This window comes from Podarcis liolepis (genome assembly GCF_965112155.1).
Source record: "Podarcis liolepis genome assembly, chromosome: 8".
NCBI classification, from domain to species: domain Eukaryota; kingdom Metazoa; phylum Chordata; class Lepidosauria; order Squamata; family Lacertidae; genus Podarcis; species Podarcis liolepis.
In genome coordinates this window covers 20,615,735-20,641,855 of record NC_139560.1, presented here as the reverse complement: position 1 = coordinate 20,641,855, position 26,121 = coordinate 20,615,735, and the positions used below count along the sequence as shown (strand labels likewise).

At 39.8% G+C, this 26,121-nt stretch overlaps 1 protein-coding gene across 1 annotated transcript; it reads right to left on the bottom strand.

Moving 5' to 3' along the window:
- Positions 1–350: 350 nt before the first annotated feature.
- On the bottom strand, positions 351–25,431 carry EIF3E (eukaryotic translation initiation factor 3 subunit E). The gene is made up of 13 exons (XM_083516853.1): positions 25,015–25,431; positions 18,470–18,584; positions 17,083–17,200; positions 14,702–14,744; positions 13,366–13,470; positions 10,857–10,982; positions 9,026–9,150; positions 6,878–7,004; positions 6,252–6,353; positions 5,612–5,721; positions 2,651–2,753; positions 1,092–1,226; positions 351–509 (listed from the first exon to the last, which is right to left on the bottom strand). Exons 1-13 carry the CDS (start codon positions 25,102–25,104, stop codon positions 471–473), a joined length of 1,338 nt encoding a protein of 445 aa, XP_083372979.1. The 5' UTR covers positions 25,105–25,431; the 3' UTR covers positions 351–470.
- Positions 25,432–26,121: the final 690 nt, after the last annotated feature.

Genomic DNA, 26,121 nt, shown 5'->3' with positions numbered 1-26,121 from the left:
GGCCACTGGTTTCTATAAGACAGGCTACAAGGGAACAGCAGGCATCTCTGTTGAAGGGATGTCTTAAATCAAGGGTACCATTTTTATTTATTCTTGGAAAGAATAAGACTCACACCCACTGTCCAAGTATATATAAATCTAGTGCTCATACAGAGCAAATTTGATTCTTTATTAAAATAATATTGAATGGGAGCTTAGATGGTAGGTTTTTTTTAGCAATTGTACTTGGAAGTTTAAGCGATTCCATTAAACTTTAAATTAGATTTCTACAGCTTCTCATGAATTGCTAGCTTTGCTGCCTTGAACAAAACCTTTTACAAATCCAATTATAAAGATAGACAACCAGTCAATTAAAAGTAGCCAATTTTATTCAAATCAACATGTGCTGCAAAGTCCACATAATTGCCACCTCTTCAAAACAGTACATAATTAAAGTTCTTATCAAGTTGTCTTTCTTCCCGAGAAGTGTTTCAGTAGAAGCCAGAGTCTTGAGTAGCCCAATTAGGTGCCTTTAAAAAGAAGAAGCAAATTTGAAAGTCAGGACACAAAGTGTTTGGCATTCAAAGCTAATAAAAACTAATTATTTGGAAAATATTTCTAAATCTGCTTTAGTCAGAGTAACACACATTGCTGTGGATAACTTTAGCAGTGTATACATGAATCTACTTTCCAGAACTTTAGGGCACTAGACTTTCTTCTTTGTTGTGTCCACCATGTGGAATGCTCTCCCAGAGACCAAGGGAGCAACAGCTGCAGGGGTGTTTGTTGCCAGTTGAAGACATCCCTCATCATGCAGGCTTTCCATGACCCTTAATACTATTAATGCTGCTTTCTGTGATTTGTACTGATTATTGCTTCTACTGGATTTGTTACTCTTCCCCCCCCCCTCTGAATCATTTTGGTATTTCTTTCCATAAATGAAAAGTGGTATAGTAATCTTTTAATAACTAAATAAAATAAACCTATTCCATATTCCAACCCTAGAGACAAGCAAGTTATATTTAACCATCTCACTGTAATTCTTTATGAATTTCCATTTTGGAGATTTCTACTTAAATTAATAATATACTGGCAGGACAACATGGACTTACCTCAGCCCTACCGCCTAGGTTCAGTTTTTTCTCAATGTTCATAGCTAACATCTGACTCCGGAAAGACAAGCTTTTGGTCTTTTCAATCACTTGCTGATAAGGTGATACTGCATTGTTTCCCATAACAACATGACCCTACAAAAAATATATACAAACATTGCCTCAAATGCTGAAAACAGGTTTTGTACGCGATACAAAATTTACAGGGTATTATTTGCCTTCCGTATGGAAGGAAACTTATGGGCATACACATTGATGGAGATTTTATTCCCTTCATATTTACGTCATTGATGAACAGGGTTGCCACTAACTTTCTAATACTCTTGATGTTTAGCGAGTGTTACAAAATCCATCTCACCCCATTTTATACTTGGTAAGCATGCACAGGGCATATGTAAGTTTTCTAGTACTGTATTTATCCTTCAACAAATTTCGGATCTGCATCTCAACCCATCCCTAAATGTACCAATTAATTTGGGACAAGAGCTGAAAACAGGTGAACACTGGGGAAAAAGCACTTTCCCCTGGAGATTTGGTCTAGCACCAAATTTCTGCTTAAATGCAGGGAGTCCTAACATATGAGAATGTGGGGGGAGGGTTGGGGGGGAGGAGACAGTGAGACTAGGAAGATGCTGAAAATAATTATAAAGTGCTTATCACATCCTTGATCTTCTATGCCCTCCCCCAGCTTCAAAACCTTGCCGCACTACATTATAAGCAAATTCAGAGCAGGTTAACAAGCTGAAACATAATGCGTCTACACAAAACAAAATAATAATAGAGGCAAATCAAATATGGCCAAAATAAACAAATCCATTAATCTGAGGTTGTATCTAAAATGACAACATCCATGCATAAGGCAGAAGTAGCAGCAGGCTTGGGGGAACTTATAGGTTGGCATAAGTCCAAAACCCTCAGGAAAAGCCCTGCAAAGGCGGTGGGGCAGGGCGGGAGAGAACACAAAGCAGCCCAATAAGAACTGAGCATGGTCAAGAGTTCATGAAATGCAGAGCCTGGCACCCTGAGCAGCATTTTGTTGCATGACCCAGGTATACATCTAAAATATTCATCTAAAGCCACCCACTCCATGCATCTTGGAGTGGTGTACTCTTGTTCCTCATTTAAAAAGTGCTAAAGGTCATTTTAGTATAAAATACTGAGCTGCAGGGCCATGGGGGAGGGGGGAAGATAGCAGGAGTCAGCAAGAAGCCCTTCACTAAAATCCAGTTGGGCTGTATTAGGAACAACCAAAATGTCACAAAATAAGTGACCACATTTTCAAAATCATGGAACCCGTGGCCTTCCAAATAATGGGACTACCACTGCCATCATACTTGACCATTTGCCATGCTGGCAAGTACTGAAGGGAGTTGCAACAGGTTCCCCATTCCTGGGCTAAATGTTACTCAATGCAGCAGCAGCAGCAGAGGGGGGGAAAGCCAACAAAAATACAGAATTAGGCAGGATACTGTAGCCATGAGATCTTGTAGCTAGTAATGAGTTTTAAGAGTTCCCCTTAATAAATCAGATTATGCCGTGCAATGCAATGGGAAACCTACCAATTTTGAATCTATCTTGGCATCAAGCCTTGCGTTCCGAATTAAATTCACAATCCATCGCTCAGCTTCTTCAGGGGTCATATTTAACTTATCTGCCAACATACTGAAAAAGAAGAAATACACTTAATAAAGTTTGAAACATTAGAGAACATGTTAAATAACTGTAAATAATATGCCTGATAATTCCAGCATCTTTGCAAATTTTGCAGTGTTTTAGTCTGTTTTAAACACTGGTATTCTAACAGCTGACAGCAACAAGAGAGGGATACATAGAAAAGCGAAAACACCTTTTTGCACCACAGAATATTCTTGGTTAAAATTCATCCTAACACATATAAAGGCCCTTTAAATTTAGCATCAGGGAGAGAACTGGCTGACTGTTTACAATTCATAAAGTTTGATCCACTGTGGACTCATCTGCCCATTTACACTACAAAAGAAAAACAAAACAACTGAGAGGTATTCATAGAAATAAGCTGATGTTATTGTGTGAAACACTTCATTGTCCGTCTGATTCATGTTGAGAGCAGCTAATAACACGACCCTTTAGAAATGAGTGAGATTCATAGATCATTTCATGTACATTGTTAAAAAACCATGTTACACTAGTCACAATAGTTTAAATTTATGAAGGAGAAGGCCAATTATAATGGGCCAGAAATTAGAAGGAATTAGATTTGGTTAGGTAAGTAGCTAATCATTAGGACAGCAACACACACTATAAAAGGACTCTCTACAATACTTTTCATTTGCTAAATGTCTGCCTGCTTTTTGACAAAGTAAACCATTGCAGGGATGGGTTTCATGTTAATTCAATTAGTAATAAAGCACTGGGCAGATGGCATTTCTATGTGTTGCATCAGAACACTTGTTCCCAATATCTGAGAGTTAGACATAGGTTTGTAACAATATGATCACTCTTTCAAGGAGGTCACTTTATGTCCAATGTTTTCTCAGTTTCTTATTCTTTACAAGAGCCAGCCCAGATCTGCTGCTTTGTCAACAGACACTCTGCAGATGGCATTTCCTGTGGCTTTCTAATAAGTTTTGGGCTCTCTCCTTTTTGGTGCTTCATTTCCTTGAGAATTATAAACTTGAAAATTCCCCTAGCTGCTGGACTTCAGAAATGCTCACTGTTTTTAACCTGAAACCTGGCCAATATGCTACACTGGAACCTCTGTTTTAATCATTCCCTAATGCAATCTCTGTCTACATTCTACTGAAGTTTAGTTACTTTGCCTTCTGGCTGCCTGTGTTAAGACAACATACTTTTAAGTTATTAAATTTGCAGGATTATTCTCTCAGCCGTGGAACTTCCAACTACCCAGTAATTTGTTAAAAGTGTTTCCCCCTCCTCAGGTTAAAATCCTACACATGAGACATCTTGCTTCAAACTAATGGTGGTTGTGCATTGGCCAGTGAGCTCACACAGCATCACTGAAAGGGCAGGGCTGCCCTCACATCTTTCTGCTTGCCCCTTCAGATGTTCAAATTTGTTGTCTGAAGAATAATATGAAAGACCATATGGGAACAGTAACTCTGAAACCAGATTACGCATATTTATTTACGAATTTTTATACTGGTCTCTAATATTGAGGTTCCAAACTGAACTAATCAGTTTTAATTATTTTATTTCATTTTAGAAAAGTATCTCATACTCCCTCAATAGTTATTCAGCAAACAGTTTTAAATATATTGACTGAGCTATTTATTTTTAGGTGTGGGGTTGCATGAAAATTAGGGTTTGATCTGTGTCCCTTTGGTTTGAGGTGCTGTGCTGTTGTTGAAAACAAATTGTACCACCCATTGGGTTACAATGACTAATCAAGCAAGAAGACTCAGTCAAAGGCACTTCGTCCTTGAACTGCATTGATTCATTCATATTTCTTCCCCAACAGTCATGTCTATATACACTTAATAGCTTCAATCACTGCTCTTGTCTGAAGCCAGGAACCTAGTGCAGAGGAACTGCACTTTTAAGTTTGATCCTAACAGGTCAGCATGATGTGGCAATCTTGAGAGAAGATCTGAAATTCACATGCCCAGCCTCTCACACACTGGCTGACTATAAGGGTGAAGATGAAAGAGAAAACTTTCAGGATGTGTGGTTTATGACTTCTGCAATAAAGCTCTGAAATATTTAGTAGAAGGCACCACACTTAACGAGACATGGGAATCTCTGCTCTCCCTTCCTAGTCAGGGTCACTTATATGTGCCTACTGACACAAACAAGCACACACATGCAAGTTAAGATGAGCAGATAGTACTTTCAAAAGTTTTGTCGGAATGCTACCCTTTGGGATCATAATGGCACGGAACAAGATTTTCTTTCCATTAATTTTTCAGAACATTGAAGGCACTTAACAAGTCTCCAACATCAAAAATAATTTTAACTCACTGCTCTTGTAGGTAAGCCCACGGTGATGTCAAACTTTCTGTTATTTTTAAAGGTATAATCAGTTGTTTCTGAAATATACTGCTTGTATATTTGATGGGTGGGCTGGTTTCTTGGCTGAATTTTAGATCTGACAGTAGTTCTTATGGTTCCCATATGTTGTTTCAGATTACATCAATGTTTAAGGTGTCGTGCAACTCTTCTTATCTAAAATGTTATTGTTGTATCTTTGTGGCATTTCTAGGATACAAACCACTGAGATTTCTTTGAAATATGAAGTAGTATACAAATTATTCAAATAAATAAAACAACTGCACAATTTCAAGGCCCTTTATCCCTTCAGCTGCTCCCTATGGGCTAGAGGGAAGAACCCAGACCCCTGGATGAAAGCTAGTTACAGGGTGCCATCACCCCTGGTTTAGTACGATGGCTGAATGTTGCCATACTGTTAGTTCTTTTTAGCTTACAATTCAACCACTATTGAAGCAACTCCACGACATTATCCGTTAAGTACAATGTGTTACCAAACTAAGAGTGTTTTCCTACTGAGCTTCTAGTTTTCTTACTTTATGCTGATGCACTGATGGATGCGGCAGAAAGTCTCAAATATAAAGAGACGAGCATTCTCAATGAAGTCTTCCAGACATGCCACCAAGAAGAAATCATTCACAAGAACCTGCAAGAAGCCATAGAGGAATTAAAAGGGTGAGAAAAACGCCAAAGCTCTGACAATCACTCAGTTACAAATGCCAAGCCCTTAAAAATATCCTGAAAGGAAAGGTAAAATTAGGACTGGGGATTCACAGTATGAAACATACATACCCTTACCTCAATTAACCTCTTGAATTCTCCCACAGGCCACTGGGAGAAAGAAGTAAAAATACCCTTCAAAACACTGTACTGATGAGACTGAGGAAGTTTCCAGCTCGCCTAGCCCCAGACAATCTAGCATTAGGCTGCTGAGGTTGAAGATTAGATGAGCAGGATGCTAATCATGTAGCCCCAGATCTGAGCCATCTCAAGCTACTGTGCTACTGGTAGGGGCACATTTCCCCAATATTCCCAGCTCTCTCAAACATTAATTGACACTTTAAACAAGAGATTATGAATACATGGAGGTCTTTGTTTTTGGGCAATATAATGAATCTGTGGCCAACATATAGGCCCTTTGTTATTAACAAGTGTAGTCTTTAACAAAACTCTTACCGATTCGCATTCTCTCAGCTTTTTCTGAGCTCCATCAAAGTCGAAGTTCACATACAAACACTCTACAAACTCTGTTATTGGGTCCTTATAGGTATAGGATTCCTGTATAGTGAAGAAAAGTTGTGTGATTAACTCCAAATTCTACCCCCAAACATTTGTATCAAAAATCACTTATTGCTGGAGTCCCCAACTTGGCAGCAATGGGCACCACAGAACTCATCCCAAATTATTATAATAAGCTCTTTACAAGCTTTTGATGTTGCTACTAAAAACAAAGTTTCAACTTGGTATAGGTGCTTCCAGGTGGCTTGTTAATTGAGCATTCATCCTGATTTGTTTGCAGAGAGATTAGATCCTATTGCGTCAAATCAAGTGCTATCCCATACTTTCCAGCGGATTTTCCCATTCCTTCTTGTATCATAAAAAGTCTGATCTTTTGAGGAAGCAGTTTTGTTGTGCCAGACCTCCTAATCAGTGATAATTGCACAACATGAATTTGTTGGCATGTGACTGATCCCACCCCATAATAGCAATGGTCTGGTAGGGCCCACAGCCTCTGTTCAAATACAGTCATACTTAGAAAGTAGGCTTTTTATAATTAGCAGTATGAGCAAAGTATGCCTTACCTGCTGAATAACCTTGACTAAGTCTTTCAGCACTTGCCTACGTTTCCGAACATCTTTGTTTGTTATTACTGCTGTAGTCAGATATCGAAGAATATGTGGGCACATTGTCTGAATTGCATTAAGATACCTGCACAAGCAGAACGTTTTGTAGAGTGAGAAGCAGAAATTTTGAAGGAAACGAGAATATAAGAAAACTCAGGTTCTTCACCTGCCAGAAAGTCAGAAGAGGAAAAAGCCTTGCCTACTGGAGCTCCAGCAGCTTTTATAGCAGCAGCAGCAGCAGCAGCAGTAGTAGTAATTTATTACTTATTCCCCACCTATCTGGCCAGGTCTCCCCAGCCACTCTGGGCAACTTATGGGCCAACTCTGAGCCAACAGAATATTAAAAACACAATAAAACAACAAACATTAAAAGCTTCCCTAAATAGCTTTTGTTTTTCTCATCCCACAAAAAACAGGAAAAAGTAGGAAGTTGCCAGTGTCTCTTACAAGATCCTGTGCGCTGGCATTTGCCCATAAATGCCAATCCTTTTGTTTATATTTTTATCCTCGCTGAGAAAGGCCCGTTTTTACATTAAGGGTGGCATTCAATTAAGTTTTACTCCCAGTAGACCCAGCAAAATTAATGGACCAACTTAGTAATGTTCATTAATTTCAATGGTCCTGCCCTGAGTAAAACTAAGTTCAATATTGTCTCCCATCAGTTAGAATCAACTGATCACAGATCAAATCAAGCTCTCGTTGTAATATTTGAACCCTGAGGCAAGTTTACCAATCTAACCATAAGCAAATAATGTTTTTGAACTCTCTATAACAAGTAAGACTATTGAGCAGGAGTATACAATTTCAAGCACACATCATAAATATTTTGTTTAAGCTAGACAGCAGAGTTGGTGGTAATATTTGGCTGCTTTTCAGTTTGTTGCAAATTCAGGACATTTCCCTAATGGGAATACTATGTTACTTAAAATTGGTTACTCTCATAAAACATTATCAATTTCAAAGAGGTTGTGCTGTACGCTAAATGCTATAGGAATGTTTTTTAGCTACTTTTACTTGTTTTTTCATGTTTTGTTTCTGATGCCATTCCTCCACCCTAGGCTGCACTGGAAGGAAGGGCAGAATGTAAATCAAAATCATCATCTCAAACCAAAATGTGAGATGGTAAATGATATACACTAAATTCCACACAAATTTAACCTCCTAAATTGTAATTTGTTGCACAAAATATGAATTCAATGGCATTAGCAAACAGTATTCCAGAACAAATCAGGATTGACTGCAGATGGAAAATGGGTGCAAACTTAAGTGGAAACAGTTGCCATCATAATAAGAGTGCAATAAAATTATTTGGAGTAGAGGTTGTCCGAGACAGTTCAGTCTTGAGATTAATTCACACATACTGTTTGTCTATAATGCATATAATGGCTACAGCAGATGAATCATATGTCCTTGAAAAACACTAGAAGATGGCAATGAATCAGCGCATTACCTCATGCAACACTGACATCACCACCCAACTACACTGAAATAGACTGTACTCTTAAAATTCTTTGTGGCAACTTTAAATGTAATACAATATCAGAGACATCATGCCAAGATGAAGTTACCTATGAAATAATGCCTCTTCCAAGTTTATGGTAGTTGCCACTAAAAGGATTGTACCTGTAATATTCAGCCCTTCAGTATTTGATGCATCATAGTACAGCAGAAACCTTTAAACTTGGCACATCAAGTATCGAATTGCTAATCACATAGCTAAGTTTCTACGGTAATGTAACATGAAGCACTTTCTATTAGTACCTTTCATTTTTGTCAAGAGTTATAACTTCATAAATGTAATCAAATTTCTATTCAACTGCTTAGATTTAAGAGTTTACTTCTGTTTCCTAAATGTCTGGGCTTCACATGCTTCTAGCCGGATTCTATGCATGTTTATGCAGACATACCAATTTTAAAAAGTGTAATAGTATATGGAGCTATACTGTAGCCTCAAAACCGTGGAAAGGATACAACCGTACATTTCACTTCAAAGGCATAGAACAACCTTCTAAAGTATGTAGGAATGTTTAACATCATCAGGGCAGAAAACTGGATTACTACATTCTTACACATCCCCTTTATTTTTGTAGGTATAGATCAACTCACTGAGGCTGATAGAGAAAAAGATCAATTATGTTATCTCTGCCTTTAGGATGGTTGAAGAAAACGAAGAGAGACCAGTGAATGAGCCATGTTCTCTGCTGAAGAGATTGGAGAGGAGAGCTGACGGACTGAAAAAATAGAAAGGTATTTTACTGAACAGTTTACATTTACAGTATTTTAGTTCTTGGATCCTAAGTAAACTTATGTTGACAGGAAGGACATCCCCCCCACCCCCAGCAAAATGCCCACATTTTCCAGGATAGTCTCCACCCCTGTGAATTCAGAGGTAGAAGTGGCTACAGGGGGTGGAAGGGACAGAAAACTCTCGTGTAATTTTATTATTATCATCATCATCATTTTATTTAATAATAATTTATTTGTACCCCACCCACCTGGCTGGGTTTCCTCAGCCACTCTGGACGGCTTCCAACAAAATATTAAAAAATACAATAAACATCAAACATTAAAAACTTCCCAGTTATCCAGGCATAATGGTTTCTAATTTCTCCGTTCTAGCCCATTTTAACCCAAGATTTCTGAACAATCTGAATTTGATTCAATGGGAGTGCCAAAAGAAACTAGCCATATAAATTGCCACTTAGCTCTGGTGAGCAGTACATTGGTTATAAATTGTGCTGGGCTGCCCTGGGAGAGATAAAGCAACTAACTGATGATGATGATGATGATGATGATGATGATGATAGTTGAGTGGCAAAACTCATCAGTTATTTCCCCCACTGCCACAGCACTGAGCACAATTTCCTGGCTTTGGAAATGCAGAAAGCCAATTCTATGTATTCTGGCCTCCAATTGTTAGTAGGCTAGACAACAGAGTCCCAAGTACAGGTCCTGCGTGACTATCCATGAGCCACCATACTATCCAAGAAAAATCATTCAACATAGTGCCCAGCCAGTACCGTAACTCTGCATACTACTGTCTCCTCTGCCTGCAAGCAATAGCAACGCGCTGCTGCAAAACTGCAGAGGCACAGCTCATGATGCCACCCCAGGAGAGATGGGACCCTTTGCCTCGGCCGTCACAACAGCTTCCTGACATTACACAGTTGACAAAAGTCAGAGGCAGCATGAGTTCTGAAATGTGTAGTGGTATGGTATAGTTGAGCAACATGTTTTGCATGCAAAAGATCCCAGATTCAATCCTTAACGTCTTCAGGTCAGGCTGGTAAAGGTGCCTGTCTTAAACCCTTCAGAGCCTCTACCACTTACAAGTAGGCAACCTTTAGTTCTAGTATCCTATGGTAATACAGTGGTACCTCGGGTTACATACGCTTCAGGTTACATACGCTTCAGGTTACAGACTCCGCTAACCCAGAAATAGTACCTCAGGTTAAGAACTTTGCTTCGGGGTGAGAACAGAAATCGCGGGGCGGTGGCGCAGTGGCAGTGGGAGGCCCCATTAGCTAAAGTGGTGCTTCAGGTTAAGAACAGTTTCAGGTTAAGAACGGACCTCCAGAACGAATTAAGTACTTAATCCAAGGTACCACTGTATGAGAACAGAAATATGCCCTAAAAACACTCTTTCTACACAGATTTTAAACTTTTATTGTATCTTGCCACTTGCTACTCCCCTTCTGAAAGCCAGATTCCCATTTCTTTTAAGCAATAGGGAATCATCAACAAATCAGTTGATTTAGCTGACTTCCCAGGCACATCATGAAAAAGTTGCCTAAAAAGAAAGACTCCAAGAGCACTGCTAACCATAACTATTTTGAGCAAAATGTGAAGTGATATTAAATATTTGCCAACATCCACCAGCTGCAATTCCTCTTCCCACACCAGCTATCTGTCAATATGTAAATAAAAATAAACTCACATTATTGTCAATTGTCTCTTTCAATCTTGTAAGGTCCTCCATGGCAGCATCCCAGTTCTGCATCAGAATTTCAGATGCCAGCTTTCCCCAGAGTGAACTCAAAGCATTTCTATCTGTTGATGGAACCTGTTTTAAATAAGTGAATCCAATTACAATAACCACAATAATTTAATACTTCTCTAGGTCAAACATTTTGATTAGAGACTTGCTGGCACCAGTAGAGAGAGAATATGCCACTGACATGCTTGTTCCACAATTTTGGGAGAATGAGCTGTGTTTCATTTAGCAAATCAGTTTTGATTTTCTAGGAAACAATCAGCAGCACTAGGCATTTCCAAGGAGATTCAGCTGGAGATTTTAAAAACCAGGAAAGCCTGGAGAATTGGCAGCCACAGCTTCTGCACAGAACTTTCAATACAAGCAATAAGGATTCCTTTGTCAACAATACTTCAGTGTAGTTTGGGGTTTCACACACTAATTTAAAAGGGTTTAAAGCTTAACTAATAAAACCACCAGCTCTACAGAAAACCTCTGCTAATCAGAATGAGGAAAATCTATAGCAGACTACTATAGTCTAGAGTAATGGCTTGTACAGACTGCTTAACAGGGATGGCTATGGGGGTGTCATGACCCTTTCTGTAATTTCAGCTTAAGATATCATTATATAATAGAGAACTCGTAGAATTACAATATGCACCCTTACAGCTGAGCATGGGTTGTTGCAACACATTTATTCTTTCTTACTATTTATAAGACACCCTGTAACACAAGTCCACATTTGTGGCAAAAGAAAAAAATACTGTACTGAATTTCAAGTGAGGGTCAATCAGCTTTAGCTGACACAGGGCCAAACGACAAGTCATTCAGAGAACAACACTCTAGCCTCAAATCCATTACAATGGTACTTTCATAGCATGTGTTTCTCAAAAATCTCACTTATCAACAAATTTCTTCTCAAAGACAAGTAAACTAGCTTCCCTCAAAACATTAACAGTTGCATATTTAACCATTATTTTAAAACCTACAGAATATAACTAAAATTCTGAAAGACTAAAGAGAAAATACCTAAGAAATTCTTATTTTAAAAAGAAAGAAAAGTTGGATCAAGCACTGCACATTGCCAGGTCTCCAGAAACTGGATTTCCTCTGCCCTTGAAGTTTCTGAAATTTGAGCATCAACTACTGCCTCATCAGCTAGTTGTCGCTGTGCCTTGAATGCTACCTCATTATCATTATACTTCCATCCCAGTAACAAGCTTTGTCATTTAACTGAAAGCTGTGCTCAGAAAGATCAGAGAGACTAAATTTGTTGGGGATATCAAATAATGTCATTCATACACACTCCAGAACCCTCAAATAATATTAGAACCATACGTATTTTCATCCCCCCTAGCTGAGGGTGGGGAAAGACGATGACATTACTTTGCTCAAGTTTGGGGCACAAGGTCATACATGCCATTTTTTACTCAGCTCTGCACAACTTCAGTTGGCACTGCATAGTAACCTACTTTCAGGTAAGGCTATATTAGAGTAGACTAACTTCAATTTGTTAGTTTACCCAACCATTAATTTCCATTTCTAAACAGAATAAAACGTTCATTCAACCAGCCACAAAAAGTTCATGGCCCTAGATCTTCTCTTACTTTATCACCACACAAAGTGACATGAATAATCAACTCTTCATGTTGTTCTAAGTTGCTGCATTTGTGAACTATTGGTATAAGCCATTTCCAAAATACAAGACTACTACTCAAAGTCTTTTATGATAATTAAAAGGAAAGACTGACAAAATTCTCAAAAGCAACCACTAAATTCAGAATTACCATCTAATTCCTTCACTTTAGTTGTGCCTCAGCACTTTTCTGTTTCTGTAATTAATTTAGAAATTAAATGTTCGGCTATGTATTTTATTTATTTTCCTACATTTAAGCCCTGTTGCCAGCCCAAATGATACCTCAAAGCAGCTTATACAATACATACAGCAATAAAATCACAATGAAATAAAACAGTATTAAAACAGTGAAGCAATAAGCTACAGTCATGAAAAATAAATCATCCCCATCTCCATACATATTCATCAAGTACAATAGGTAAAATGAGAGTCTGCAACAGCTTTGTGGCAAGATCTCAGTGGCTGGACTGGTGTGGTATTTGAAAGCCAAGTCAGCATCTAACTTTTCATGTTGCAGTTACAAAGACAGGACTCAAGTGAGGTAAAGACTAAGTTAATTGCAGCAGTGCCATTCTAAGAAACAGTTTTGTTTCTCTTTAGGCAGGTACACTGTTTGAATACAGCTGAGTTGCTCTCAAAAATCACACACACACAAGGAACAGTGATTCTGCCAATAATTTAGAGGTTTTGCTAGAAAGTGTCTACCCTGAAAGGAGGAATTTATATTCATATTAGCAGTCTCAAAATTAAAAGCAAACTCATATGGACATTCAATTTAGGGCCCACAAACTTTTTAAAAGTATAATCTGAAATTATTTATATATAGAAAAAACTTACCAATACTCTAAAGAAGTACAGGTATTCTGCTGCTCCTGAATAGTTGCCACATTCATACTGAAATTTTGCATACCTGTAGAGTGTATCTAGATACTCTTGCCTAAACTGCAAGACAAACAGAACAAATATCAAAAATGTTTCAAGAAATTGTTTTGGAGGTAGTTCAGTCTTGTCTAAATATGCAGCGGAATAATGTAGAGGCAAAGTTCTGAGGGCACAAAATTATTGATGGTGAGGGCTCATGAATTCTCCCCAAGTGCAAAGCCACCACAGCAGGGAGCATGGTGGAATAGAACTTATTTCTCAAATATACTAGGTTTGTTTTTGTTTAACTTGCAGGAAGTCTGTTACATTGCAGAAACATTCAAAAAGTTATACTTCAACCACAACAATGAAGCCCTCATTCTGTGCATGCTTAGACAATGCTGAAATGGACACAATCTAATTAAAACTTGACTTTGTGAAAAGGTAGAATGAGATTTAATCAGACTTGGCATTAGTAATGTCAGCCAGCACTGACAACCAGAAACTGTTCCCAGGTGACTAGATTGTGACTCAGAGGCCTCAATTTCCCCTTTTAAAAATTCATGCCCAGTTCAGTGCTGACTGAATTCTCATCACTTATCTAGCCAGTAGATGTCAAAGCCTTTAGTTGTATTTGCCAGAGGGCTTTCCAGCTTGCATGCCTTTTGAACCAATCAATACACAGGGTTGTATCTAACTAAGTCATACTCAGAGTAACTCCTTTGATTTCAATACCCAAAAAGAATGGTTAACTTATGGCCAATGGAATTACTCTGCTCCCACCAAACAGACATCTCTCTCCAGCTCAGTGTGAGCCAGTGTGGTGTAGTGGTTAAGAGCAGTAGTCTCGTAATCTGGGGAACCGGGTTCGCGTCTCCGCTCCTCCACATGCAGCTGCTGGGTGACCTTGGGCCAGTCACACTTCTTTGAAGTCTCTCAGCCCCACTCACCTCACAGTGTGTTTGTTGTGGGGGAGGAAGGGAAAGGAGATTGTTAGCCGCTTTGAGACTCCTGAAGGGGAGTGAAAGGCGGGATATCAAATCCAAACTCCTCCTCTTCTCACACTGTGAGACTAAGCATTAAAATAGCTGCTCACCATAAGTTTAGAACCATTGCATAAAAGAGGTATATGATTTTAATATTTAACTGTGCTTTTATAACCCGCCCTGGGACCACTCAGTATAGAAGGCAGGCTACAAATACATACATCACAGAAGGACACAATCAATCACATGACCAGTTCTCACATCTGAAGTCCATTTATTTTGCATCATGCATACTTAATTTTACAGATTTAGTAATTGATACCTACACCATGTTTGTCAGCTAAGTAGTCAAATAGCATCCGACCATCCCTGTAATAAAGAAGAGTTCACTGTAGTGCTATAAATCACACAAAAACATTACAGAGATAAACATTTCTGTTCACTGAAAGCAAATTCATTTTTTCTACATTTCATATATGAGCAAGTGAATTAGTTTTCACTCAAGGCCAACTCCTACATTGCTGCAGCATGCATTTTTGCATGCCACCGGCTGGGTATTATTTAACTTTCAATAATATGGGCACAGGGTCCAATAACCCTCCTCTTCTTTTATGGAGAGTGTAAGGGCAATATCTCTCTGCCTTAGACAGCATCCTATTATGTCCCGTCACTTGTAATCCTTTTCCCTCCACAGTAGAAATCAGCACCTGTCACCTCTTAACCAAATACAGCTCTTTAGGGGTTATACCTAGCTCTGCAATCCCCAAACCAGATGCTTTAAAAAAGGGTATGGAAATAGTGGCAGATGCAGCAGTGGCACTTTCTATCAGGTTACCTCACAGACATGGAATAGAGACATCACCATCATCATATGTACTCCGCCCATCTGACTGGATTGCCCCAGCTGGGTTGCTTTTAACATAATATACAAAACAACAGAACGTAATAATAGTTAATAATTTTTTCTTTTCACTGAATACGACCTCCATTCTGGCTTTTAAAAGGTAGAAGGGGACTTACAAGCACAATCCCAATGATATCTACTCAGTAATAAGTCCAACTGAATTTGATTAAGCTTACTCCTACATAAACAGGATTAAGGAAACACCCTTAGCAAGTCCAGGTACATCAATGGAAGTTTGGGGGAAATGATGGAAGACTGAAATAAAATTTACTGCATGTGTGGCAATTAAAGAAAATGATGTGAAAATGATGTATAGATGGTACCTAACTCCAGTAAGTTTAGCAAAAATGTATAAAAATAGAGAAAGTAAGTGTTGGAAATGTAAATCAACAAAAGGGACATTTTTTCATATGTGGTGGGATTGCAAAATTGTTCAGAAGTACTTGGAAATGATTTATAATGGATTGAAGATGTTCAAAATAACGTTTGTTAAAAAACCAGAAGCTTTCCAAGCTTCTGGTATTTACAGGAGTGGATATGACAAGACCGCAAAAAGACTTAAGAGTCATACCTCATGTTACATCCGTTTCATGTTACGTCCCGCAGCGCCCGGAAGTACTGGAAAGGGTTGCTTCTGGGTTTTGCAGCTCACGCATGCACAGAAGCGCAAAATGACGTCGTGCGCAGAAGCCACAAATCGCAACCCGCGTGTGCGCAGACGCATCGCTGCGGGTTGCATTCTTTTCATGTTGCAAACGGGCCTCTAGAACGGATCCCATTCGCAACCAGAGGTACCATTGTATTTAAATATGCAACGACTACCGCACAAATATTATTAGCATAACATTGGAAAGAAGTAGGTGTCCCAGCTAAAGAAGACTGGCAAGTGAAGTTAATGGAATATGTGGAAATGGCAAAATTGACTTTGAAATTAAGAGGAAGAGATGAAAAGGAATTTAAAGAAGATTGGGAGGACTTTATTGCATATATACAGAAGCAATGTACACAGGTTAATACATTAGCAGGATTTTAAAAAGGCTTGTAAAGACATTATGCCTGGACAATAAGTAATTTTAATGATTTTAAATGGACATGCGGTATGATGATAAAAGAACCAGGGAAGGAAATGGGGGAAGTCAACTCTACTTTTTTCTATGTTTGAATATGTATTGTTGCTTTTATTTTTTGTTGGTTTTGGAAAATTAATAAAAGATTTTATTTTTTTTAAAGTAAAGGTACATCTTAGATCCTAAGGCAATGGGATACGATTGTCGAAATATCTGACATAACCTTTCCCAAATGTTTCTGGCTGCAACTCTGAAGAGCCCCAGCTAACATAGCTGTGGTGGGCCTGATGAGAACTAGAGTCCAAAACATGTGGAGAGCACCAGATTGCTCTAGTCTAGAGAATGAGACATGATTAGCTAATTGGAGGTTTAAAGACTCAATTTCCCATGTGGAATACATGTCAATCTCTCTCATCTGAAAGAACTTTCAAGTTAAGAATTTCAAGCATGTTTGAATTAGGTTTCACAAATTAAAATCAACAGAACATCAGCTGCACACAGGCAGAACTATTTCCATTTCTAATCTAGATGATAAACCATCCTAGTGACTACATAGGCTACAAGCCTACATACACTTACATGGTATTTACAACTGGGAGACTTACTTCTGAGTAGGCATGCATAGGATTGCACCGAGGCTCACGCAATTAGAAGATCAAACTTGAAAAATTATCCAATTACACTCAAGTAGCAATTCTGCAAACTTTTGCAGGAATGCAACATCCAAAAGCATTACCTAGTAGACTGCATTTGCCGTGTAGTTTCTGGGTCTTCAAACATTTTGACAATAGGTTCAGTTTCTGCCTGAAGCTGTTTTAGCTGTGCAACAACTGTGGTTCTCTTTTCACGCAAAGCTGGTGAGAAAAACAGAAAAAATAAGTTAAGTCATCTATACAAAAAGTTCTGTCAGCAATAGTCAATCAAGCAAGATAATACTGTTGTACCCTAGAATTCTCAAATTTTATTCACCTAGGTCCTAATCAGTTAGATACAATTGATTATTAGGTCAACAAAATCATTTGTTTAAATGTGTCTTGCTACAACTGATTGCATCTCAGCAGAGTAGCCCACAAGCTTCAAGAAAGAGATCTAAACACCCATTCTGAATGCAATGGGGGAAAGAGTATAGTGAAGTTTTCAAATGGGCTCAGACAAAACAAGCAACAGCCTGAATAAATCAGAAGTACTACTTGCTTACCAAACTTTTAGAATATTTATGGTGTCCATTTTTTGAAGGAGGAAAAAAGCTTAACTACAGCAGTTTAGATGTTTGAACACGTGACTCCAGCTCCACAATACTAATAAATATTTTAGGCCATAAACATTTTATTGAAGAGTTTGGATATAAACTCAATCTGTGCACTGAGAAAATGAATGTGAACAGATTTAAGTGGGAACATTTTAGACCAGAAAAAGTGTGACAAAATCCCTCAGTGACAGATAGATCCTGGCAAATACAAGAGACATTTTCCAGGGAGCCCCAATATTCCACCAATGTGCATCAAGTCTCACCTCCTACCCCACTGCATAAAGAAGAATGACTTGCCTGATAAGGAGGGCTCCAATCTAGATGGACTATACCCTGTTTTAGGGAAATCTTGTCATTAAAAGAAATATAGAAGTAGAGAAGAGCCATCTGGTTAACACCACTTCTTTGTAATATTTACATAATTCTAACTGAAGGCATGTCAACTTTGACAAGTAGGGAAAGGAGTGGGACATTGTTCTAGTCCTTTTCATTCCCTACTCTTGTTCTTCTCTCCACCCTTCCATTCATCACTGAGGTCACTGCCTCTACCACAGCAAGAGATAGGCCTTGAGGATAGACAAATGCATCTCCCTTCGTCTTTTGTCTTAGAATCTGTGTTGGGATGGGAGGAGGCATGCAAACCAGTTCCTACAGTGGGACTCAGAAGCCAAAACATTAAAATATATGAATAGAACTGAAAAAGAATTTTGGTAGAACAAAATGACATTATTTTTTAAACAAACAATTTGGATTTAGTCAACATTAAAGATCAGTATATGATAGTAACTTACAAAGTCATGGGCTTTATTATTTTTAAGTCACGAGGGCTGACTGTAGATCCTGTCACAGTTTTATTTGTAAGTAGATAGCTTACCATGAGGAATATCATCAGAATAAAGGTTTTTGTAGACATCCATTGCAAAGTCCACCATATTGGTGTCACTAAGGAGATCCAGTTTTCCTTGAAGTAGTTCCTTTTCATTGTATATCTGAAAGAAATAAAATAGTAATGGTTTTAAATATTACCTATTACTTTCTATTTAATTTAAAGTTTGTGTTTAAACATTTAGATGTCACCCTTTAGTTTGCACAATTACCAAGGTAGCTCACAATCAAAGTACTGAGTACAATGAAGTCAGAAGAACAAACAGAGCTCTATAATTAGACCCTGCCAATAGTAAAAAATATTTAGTTAGAACCTTACTCTGCTGCCACTTAAAACTTACTTATAGCCCTTCAAGATAACAAGGTGAATGAATTCATACAGACTTTGAGAAGTATATTATTGATGGCACAAGGGGAATTTAAGAGAAATGAGATCATGCTCCAATGTTATTGGCTTATAGATTGTATGGTATATATTTCCAATCCTAACCAATCAAACTGACTGAACAAGGGTATTTGAGATTCAACAGACACCATCTGCCCTGTGGGGAGGAAGTAGAGACTGAGGGAGGGAGGTGAAGACAACATTAGACCTTTATCCAGCCAGAATGTGCCCTCCTCACCTGGCCAATTTTACATGTTACATCATTTCAGTCCTTTAAAATTCTAAACTGCCTTGGGTGCATTGGCAGAAAGACGATATATTAATGTAATGAATAAATTATTTGCTTCAAGTACCCCAAGAAAGGTTTTATCCAAAACTCAATAGTTTTTCAAGAATGATTTCTACTATTTTTCCATTCAACAGACATTCCTGAAATGCCAACTAAATACTTTTAGAATGTATTGATTCTAATAATAACAGGAGTCAGTTTATTCAAAACAAGACAGGCACAAAGTGCATCAACAGAGTTATATTTTACTGGAACAACTTGTATTCAACAAATAACTTGCAGGTATTCAAGCTAAACTAAATATAAGTACACCCTTTCTCCGTCAGTCAAATAAAGGACACTATTATCCAAATGTCCTTATACAGCTCTGTTCCAAATGCCTTGATACAACTCTTCTACCTTTGCATTTAATCAGCACATCGACAAATCAATATTAAAAAGTACTTGATGTCATCTGCTGTTCACACAGGAAAATGGAAAGGTTTTTCATTCCAACTACAATTGTCATCAGAATCGTCTTCTCCGAACTAAAGGCTCAGAATGAGACTGTGCGGGTGACATGTTCGCAACCAGCAGTGCTGCGTCTGCTCACATGCTTGATGTGATCCGGTGCTTCTACGCATGCGCTGAAACCCAGAAGTAACCCATTCTGGTACTTCCTGGTTTCGGCACGTCCAAAACCCAAAAACGCACAACCCGCAGCAATCGCAACCAGAGGTATGACTGTACTAGTCACATATTGCAGAATGTTGGGGGATGAGGTGTGCTAGGACTGAAAGAAGGTCTCAGGATGGATAAAAATCATTGGGTTCTTCTTTTAAAAAATTGATTTTTTATTTAAATCAGATTTTTTTATTTAAATCGATTTTTTAAAATTTAAATTTGATTTTTAAAATAAAATGCTTTTGGAGGAAAAAGCTTTCTAAAGATACTTTTCTATTTAAGTTACATTATAGTCCAAAGGCTATTCATCAGGAAATAAGGATTTGTTTTAAGTTTTTCATGTGTGTTAAAACTCAGTCTGTTGTTGTTTTTTTAAACCGTTTAACCACATCAGTTAACAAACATGGATACATATGCTATAATGTTATTGTTTTAGTTAAATTGTTTAAGTTGTTATTGAGGAAATGATTATTTTTCTCCTTCCAATAAAGTACAGCAGAAAAGTTGTCCAAATATAAACAGTTAACTTATTAAACCTCACACTAATTTCATAATTATTTGCTTTTGTATTTCAAATAGTACAACCAAATCAGTAATTTTTGATATGAGTGTAAAAACTACTCTGAAAATTTATCATTCCAAAAATGAAACCTTCATCTGGTTGTAAATACTAAGATTATACCAGCAAAAATGAGTCTTTCTGTAAAAAAATGATTTAAATCAAGTCCACCCTGGAAGGTCTCCAAATGAGTTTAGAGCAAAGGCAAAAATCAAAGTGGAAACTTATCTGTTTCCTAACTAACATGCCACAGCAGATCTTGTGGGCTGCGTCAAGTATTGTGGTCTTTCAGGAGCAGATGCTAGTCCAGTTCCATTTGAGGAGCACTCAGGCAAACTATTGACTTGAAACACACCAGGGCATAATGCACTTCATTAGTTTCAGAGTACTCTCCAAATCATGAAAAGTAAAGCTAGCACTTTACATATATATAGCCTTTCAAGCATTCAAAAGCACTTCATGTACACTAACTGGTTGTAATCATTGCAATAACCAAGTGCGACAAATTATTTATACAGCGGTGCCTCGCAAGACGAAAAGAATCCGTTCCGCGAGTCTCTTCGTCTTGCAGTTTTATCGTCTTGCGAAGCAAGCCCATTAGCGGCTTAGCGCTATTAGCGGCTTAGCGGGCTTAGCAGATCAGCTGATAAGCGGTTTAGCGGCTTAGCGGATCAGCTGTTAAGCGGCTTAGCGGCTTGGGAAAAGGGAAAAAACCCCGCAGGAACTCGCAAGACATTTTCGTCTTGCGAAGCAAGCCCATAGGAAATTCGTTTTGCAAAGCACCTCCAAAACGGAAAACCCTTTCGTCTAGCGGGTTTTCCGTCTTGCGAGGCATTCATCTTGCGGGGCACCACTGTACTTCTTACACACCACCATTCCTCCTATTCACAGGTGGCTAACAGTTCATAAAATGATACATAGATACAGAAGCCTAAAATGAAATTACAACTAATACATACAAATTAAAAAAACAGCAGCAGCAAGCAATATACTCTCTCAGCAACAGTATGCAATTAACTAACAAACGCCAGGCAAAATAAGGTTATAAGGTGGCACCTAAATGCCATTTATTCAGGGGACAGTATTATGTCCATCAGAAGGAAGTTCCATAAACAAGGAACTGTCACAGAGAAGGTACTGGCTTGTGCCACCACCCCAAAATTCTCACTCATCAGCAGCAACATCAACAACTCTGCAGAGCTTAACAAACAGGTCGGGCCATATTCAGGGGGGGCACCTCTTCAACTATTTGGATTCTAGGTTGTATTTGGTGTTACACATCAGTACAAATACTTTGGATTGGTCTTAATGCCTAACATATAGTCTGTACAAAGTTCTCGGAATAGGAGTGATATGTTTCCCCCTCACTGTCCAAGACAGCAAACTAGTGGCAGCATTCTGCACTTGCATGAGGACTCCACACTTTCTTCAAGGGCAGCCCCCTGTGGAGGGTGGTGCAATAATCCAGGCTATTTTAGTTCAGGAATGGTCATAGCTGACAAACCAACCAAATATGGACTTAAACATTCCTTGACACTGAGGCCACCTTGGCCTCCAAAAATACCTTCAAATCAAGGGGTACTCTCAAGTTATACACTTACTCCTTCATGATGAGTGCTACTCCATCCAGAACAGACCATCTCCCTAATTTCTAGACCAGGGAACCACTGAACTGCAGTACCACCATCCACCACAGGATTGTTTGTTTACTGGCTTTCATTCAGCCCAACACTGCCTCCAGATATTGGTCCAGCACATGTGCAACCTCTTCTCATTCAGATAAAATGAAGAGAAGCTTCAGGTGCCATCTGCATATTGAGGGCACTGCACTCCCAAATCTCTGGATGACTCCTCCCAGCTGTTTAAACAACATGTGAGACAAGATGAATCCCTAAAGGAACCCATATAAATGCCATGGGGTCAAGAAGCAGTCCTACAGAGATGAATGGAACCACTGCAACACAGTGTCCCTCCAAGAAAATACTATGGTCAATGGTATCAAACACTGCTGAGAGGATGGGCAGAATCAACAGGGAAACACTCCCCTCTCTCCCAAGAAGAGTAATGAACCAGGCTTTTTCAATGTTCTACCAGGCTTGAAGCCCAAATGAAGTGAGTCTAGATAACCTGCTTCCTCCAGGCACATCTGCTAGCCACCACAGTGATCACACTTCTCAATCGACCTGCCCAAAAAACATCTGCAACTAGACAGCAGTTATCTAAACCATCAGGGTCCAGGTCCTCATTTTATTATTTCCCCATATTCCAGATGGGGGTTTGAGAGAGAGTGGCATGGTTCGGACAGTTAAAAATAAACTATGGTTTAGCAAGGAGCGGCATGCTGCTGCACCCTGCTAGAAAGTGCACACCACACTCCCCCTTCTGCTATTGCTCAGCTAGGAACAAAACAAACCTGAGACTAGTTTCCTGTTGCCTAGAGAGGAAGAAACTATGAATACTGGTTCACATGCAACAGGAAGTCAGTTTTTGGTTTGTCTTCTCCCTGGCACAGCAACGTCAGGAATTGGGGCTTCCAAGCATGTTGTTCTCACGTTAAACCATAGTTTATTTTTAACTATGGTTTAATGTGACATCCCTAAGAGGAGTTCGTGACAGAGGAGATTTGAACCAATGAGTTTGATTTGTAGCCCAGCCTCTTATTTATTTTATTTAACAAAATGTATATACTACCTCATCAACAAACCTCTAAGTGGTTTACAAAAATGATATAAAACACCAATAAAATGAAACTTTAAAAACAAGTAAACACAGACTATAAAAATATAGATAATTAGCCTCAACTAAAGAAAAAAGTCTTTATCCAAGTTTTTGAAAACAATACCACAAAGCCATCTGCCTAATATTAATAGACAAGAAGAACCAGAAAGAAGATGGCACCACATTACAGGCTTGATTCCATGCAACGATAGAATGAATGTTATGGGGCACTTATAAAAGTGTCAAATCAAAGCAATTGGATAATGTGATCTTTCAAGCCAACTGACTCCAAGCTGTGAAGGACTTTTATGTATGAACATTTTGAATTTGCTCTGAAAACTCAGAAAAGAGTGTAATATGCTGAAAGACAATCACTCCTGTCAACAATCATGCAGCAGCCTTCAGTACTAACTGCAGTTTCTAGATCAAGCAAAAGGGAAGCCCCTACTGTAGTCGGACTATCCCAGTCCAAATCACTACATCTGTTGTGCTAAACAAAGCTGATAAAATGCACTCCTAACTACCCAAGCTACCTGGGTTTCCAGTGACTGTAACTAGAAGCACCCCCACACTGTACACCTGCTCCTTCAGGGGAAAGGCAACAGGGCATGCAATTGACCAATTTCTCTTGACACAGCACCTGCTACAGGGATTCAAGCTCCATATATCTTTTTCTCTCTTCCCATCACCTGTCCAGGTCCCACACAGCCTTTCCTGATTCAGATGTTATGAAAAAATATGAGTTGTGTTATATCAGTATATTGAAGGCATCTTGCACCAAATGCCCTGCTCCCAACAGCTTCATACAGATATTAAATATTACTGAGAATATACTGTATAGCTACCAGGGAACCAAGAATCACACTCCCAACAATACTTTGGGACCAGAACCACTGCAAAGCAGAACCCCTTGTTCCCAATACCAGAGTCCACGAGGACTGACGGTTCCAAAAGCTACAGGGAAATCAAAAAGGCAAAAGGACTTCTCCTGCCTCACTCTTAGTTAAAGTTAATCCTTCAGGACAGCCAAGGCCCACAGTCTGATCTGAATCAAGACTGCAATGTGGCTAAAGATCCAAGTCATCCAAAATGCCATGACCTTCTCCACTCCCTGCCCCTAGAAAGGGAATAATTGTGACTGGACTCTCATCCACATTAATAAAAGTGTTCATCTTTAAGGCATCAGGTACCTTGCTTAATTTAAGTAGAATGGGAATCTGGGAGGAAGTGACTTCTACAGTGTATATGTTTATGTGCGCGCGCCTATCTGTCTGTCTTGTCATACAGGGGGGGGGGGGAATCTGTGGTGTGTGCATGCCCTTGCTTAGGAGCTTCACCCCAGCATTCAAACTCTCTTCATAAGGCAGCCTAGTACACACGGTGGATCATAGCTGTCAACCTTTCCCTTTTTTAAAGGGATATTCCCTTATTCTTAATAGGATTCCTCGCAAGGGAAAAGTTGACAGCTATGCGATGCATGCTCCCCAATTTTCAAGCACATTTTCCACGGAAGTCGCATGTATTCAAGGGGCACGTGAAGCAGAAAAGGCTTCGATGCCAAAACGGAAGCACGGTTCGGTTTGGGTTAGAATGAGAGAAGGGCCGTGCACTCTGCACATGCACAGAGAGCCCTTCTTGTTCTACAGCCAAGCCTGCGCATCCTTCCCTTCCTTCAGTCAAAGGGCTTTTATTTTCTTTTATTTGTTTTAGTTGAACCCCGCCCTCCCTTGGCTCAGCGCCCTTCTGCCGAAGAAGCTGTTCTGACCGGGCGAGGCGCGGAAACCCGACCAGCGCGGAGAGGCCGCCTGGGCCTCGGCCTGGCCTGAGGCGGGCAAAGGGAAGCGAGGGAGGCTCCCGGAGACGCTGCCCGGCTCACCCCCTCACGGGCCCCAGTATCCCCGCGACTCGAGGGAAGCTCACCTCTTTGACGGAGAGGAACTCGAGGAGCGGGAACACCAAGTGCCGGTCCAAGAAGTGCGCGATGCGCGTCGTCAAGTCGTACTCCGCCATCTTGGGAGCCAGGCCGCGAGGGAAAGGCGGGGCTTAGGAGCGCGGCGTCAGGCACGCCGCGGGTTAAGGGCGCACGCGCGGCCCGACTCGAGCCCGCCCTTCCGTACCGGCCGCTCCCTGGCTGAGTCAGGGGTGTATGAGCGTCGTGCCGCGGGGCCACTCCTTCTGCGCACGCGCAAGATGAATTCCTGTTTCCCCCACCCCCGTTTTCCAACGTACGTCATAGTTTTCATCCTCCCCTCCCAGACCTGGCTCCGCCTCTTCCCGCGGCTGCCTCTAAGAAGGGCATCGGCGATGAGCGGAGCGTGCGCATGCGCGCCGCCGAACACATGGACCCAGACCTTCGGCTCATTTATGCGCAAGCGCAAACGAGTTTTGTTGGGATTCAGGGAGTGTTGGTGCTGGTGATTCTGAGTCGTCCGAGTGGCGAGTCCCATCTCACCCACCGACAATTTCCAGAGGGATAGAGAATCCTCCAAGTCTGTTGCAGCCGCAGCAGCAGGCATCTTAAATCCATAACTTTATAGTGGCAGGAGAAGCTTACAGTCTTATGCCGTAATATATGTTCCTGACTCTTATGGTGCTACAGAACTTCTTTTGTTGATCCACGAACAGCCAGTCGAAAAAAGATGGATGCATGTGTTCTGATAATATCCAGCCGTGCTTACTGAATGTTTAACTGCACCACAAGCAATGAAATGCAAAGAGGTGGTTGTCTTTGTATCTCAATTCCACTTTACAGAAGCACACAGTGCTCCTTTAGTACCTTGACTATTTTGTGTCTACTGACTGATCAGGAAACTTATTTTCTAGGTTAGTTTTTCCATATCCAAGGTCTACCTCATCTCACGTCGTGCCTCTAGGTCAGGAGTAAAAGAACTGGATCTGTCTGGAGGCCTGGATCCTTACCTCCCCCAGCAACTCCAAACCACGCCAAGTGGCCAAACCTGAGGTCATTATTACATTAGATAATGACTTTCACAGCAGCTTCTGCCTGTTCCCATCGGGTGGGAGAGA